At 41.7% G+C, this 2,893-nt stretch overlaps 1 protein-coding gene across 1 annotated transcript; it reads right to left on the reverse strand.

Annotated features, from left to right (window-relative positions):
* Positions 1-689: 689 nt before the first annotated feature.
* Positions 690-2,642, reverse strand: LOC122293234 (beta-1,6-galactosyltransferase GALT29A). The gene has a single exon (XM_043101753.1). The coding sequence runs from the start codon at positions 1,972-1,974 to the stop codon at positions 793-795; it is 1,182 nt and encodes a 393-aa protein (XP_042957687.1). The 5' UTR covers positions 1,975-2,642; the 3' UTR covers positions 690-792.
* Positions 2,643-2,893: the final 251 nt, after the last annotated feature.

Consider the following 2,893-nt stretch of genomic DNA (forward strand, 5'->3'; position numbering starts at 1 on the left):
AGCACTACTTATATTAATTATAGGAATATTTTCGTAATGTATTAATATATCTTCGTATTGTAGAAAGTGAGCTTCTACGGAGGCTGATGGTCAACTGATGGAATGCCCAATTGGTGAATTCTTTTTTTTCTTTTCTTTTTCTTAAAACGTTAAGAAATACATGCATTCCTTTTTCTTTTTCTTTTTCTTTTCTCTTTTTTCTAAAACATTAACAAATCTATTTCTTAATGGTTAAGGAAAAAAAAAAAAGTAATGAAGACTGTAAACAATGACAAGGAAAGTATGGTCAAATGGTAGAAGATATGAAATGATAGAGGCCAAGGCGGAAAGTACATAATACTTTTAGGGAATGTAATCAAGTTGCACATAAGCTTGCAAGAATTTCTTTTTTCTTAGTTGAGGAACAGGTTGGATGGAGAGTTGTCCAAGAAGTTCAAAAAGTTGTTACACAGGATAATTTGATTGTTTGTATACGATTAATTCATAAGTAACACAAATGAGAGTTTTTTCAAATTTAAAAAAATGATAATAATAATTAAAAATAAAATAAAAGAAGAAGAAAGGGGGACAGGAATACACCGACCGGACATTCCATCGGTAGACCAATCAGTCTACCTACCTTTTTCCCTGTAGAAAATGTTTAGTTTGGGTTAAAAGAAATAATGATTTCAATTAGAGAGAAGCAGACATTTTGCCACACAAAGAAATGTGGACCTAAATCTTGAATTTTACTTGCATTTTCCATTTTACATATTTTACATTGGCCAGAATAGGAGGCGAAAAAAAAAAAGATCAATGGTATATTACCGTAGGAGGAATCTTGAATTTGCCGGAAATGAAGGGAATTTCCCACGGCTTCTCAATCACATCTCGATAGAAGGCATACTCTGCTTCATAGTCGTGCAATGCAAGCTCAACCTTCTGATTGGTATGATAGTGATGCGTAGCCGAAGCCGATTTCCCAAACCCAAAAATGCTGACTTTATCACATACTCCCAAAGCCAACATCACAGCCTGCATACCTGAAGAGTAATGAAAATTAGGACCATCATGAACAGCTTCCCATTCCTTCAATGCCTTCCCCGTCTCCTCTGCAAATCTTTTCAACGAGTAATACTTTACAATCCTACCGCACAGAGCGTCAAAACGCGGATCGGTGACGAGCAAAGGAGCCTTATGGGAGGAATTGCAGACGGTGTAGTCGAAGATATGCGCCGGTTGACAAATGTACATGACGATCGGTACCTTTAGCCCATATGGATGGCAGAAGCACCCTTGTCTCCTCACACAAAAATGCAAAATGTTACTATTTACAAACGAAACATTGGTTTTTGATCCCACATCGCGCTCAAAACCCTTGATTCTGGCGTTATTCAATCTTATCACAACCTCGTGACTATCAATCAGATCGCCATAATCACTTTTCAGCAAAATCCCACTGTTTCCCACAACCGCACACGACGCGTACCGTCGGTCGGAACCCACTAAACCAATGTGCTTGTCAATCGGGTGTTTCATTTGTCTCGTCAGCTCCGTCATGATTTCCGGCTGGAAGAACGCTTTCTTTCGAGCCCATTCTTGCAATACTCGTCGGAAATCCAACATATAACGATGTAACTGTGACGGCTGCATTGTCCACGGCAGTCCATCCCAGGACCTCGCTCTGACATCGTGGTGATTGAACCTTCGCCGAGCGAAGAAGGTCCTGTACCTTACCTGGTCAGTAAAGTTTCCATCCAACAAGCGCTCAATCTCTTGCTTTGCTCGTATTTCACCCATGTCCATCGCGGCATATTGGAGCAGCGTGGAGTTAAAGACAGGCGCTGGCGGCGGCGTCTGCCCGAACATATTGATCAGGTCAAACTCGATAACGCCCGAGCCCACACTGTGGCGGATCATTGAGCGGAAGCTGATGGTGGCGGCGAAGACGAAGAGCAGAAGAATGCTGAAAAGAGGGCGGACCGACCGTTTCATTGGCACAATGAATCGCCGAACTGGTTGACAAGTTTCGCTAGAGACGACCACTAGTAGCAGGATGTGGGGAAGTTGAAGGTAGGGGATTCAGATGCATCTTCGCTTTCAAGAAATTTGGGGCACCGGAACAGAGAGAAGGGGGCAAATCTGGATCATGAAATGCAAAAGAAAACGGAATAAGAATGTTGGGTTTTGTAAGGAAGTGGGATTCGAGATTGTTGGAGAGAGAGCTAGAATTCGTAGCGAGGAGTAGCTCAAGTAGCCGCGAGAGTCTGAAAGCAGTTATCACATGAAAATAAGAATCGAATTTGAATGTGGGATTTGGTTGGGAAATGGGAATTCCATGGTTGTTCTATCACTGATTGAACAGAAACAAAGATTAAAGATCAGCTTTCCTTGTGGTGAGAAAGAAAACCATAGAAAATTCGTTAAGTTTCGTTTCTTTTCTTTTGGGAGTGATTGAGCAGAAAAGGAAGATGTGATTGAGCAGAAAAGGAAGATGTGAGGAGTAGCTCAAAGCTCAAAGGGAGAGTGGTAGCTAGAAGGCCAACTGGGGGGAAGGGGGTTTGGAGAAAGTTTGGAGAAACAAAAACACAGAAAATATGAAGGACTAAGGGAGAAAGTGGGATTAGGAAGGTAAACTGAGGTCTGTGGATGGATTAAGGAGGACCCATCAATATATATATATATATCTAGAGAGAGAGAGAAAGACCCCACACCTTACTGACAACCAGAAGCACACCTTTAAGAAGATAACATCCCCACATCAGAGAGGAAGGTGAGGTGAGATGTGGTGTGGGGTGGTGTGGTGAGGGTGGGACTTGAGGTTGGGTGTGTTGATTTGAGAGTGGACCCAGATCACATCCCAGCAAGATGACTCAAATTTTTAAATGTATTCAAGGTTTTACGAATAGGAATC

Source organism: Carya illinoinensis, chromosome 14, assembly GCF_018687715.1.
Source record: "Carya illinoinensis cultivar Pawnee chromosome 14, C.illinoinensisPawnee_v1, whole genome shotgun sequence".
Lineage (NCBI taxonomy): Eukaryota > Viridiplantae > Streptophyta > Magnoliopsida > Fagales > Juglandaceae > Carya > Carya illinoinensis.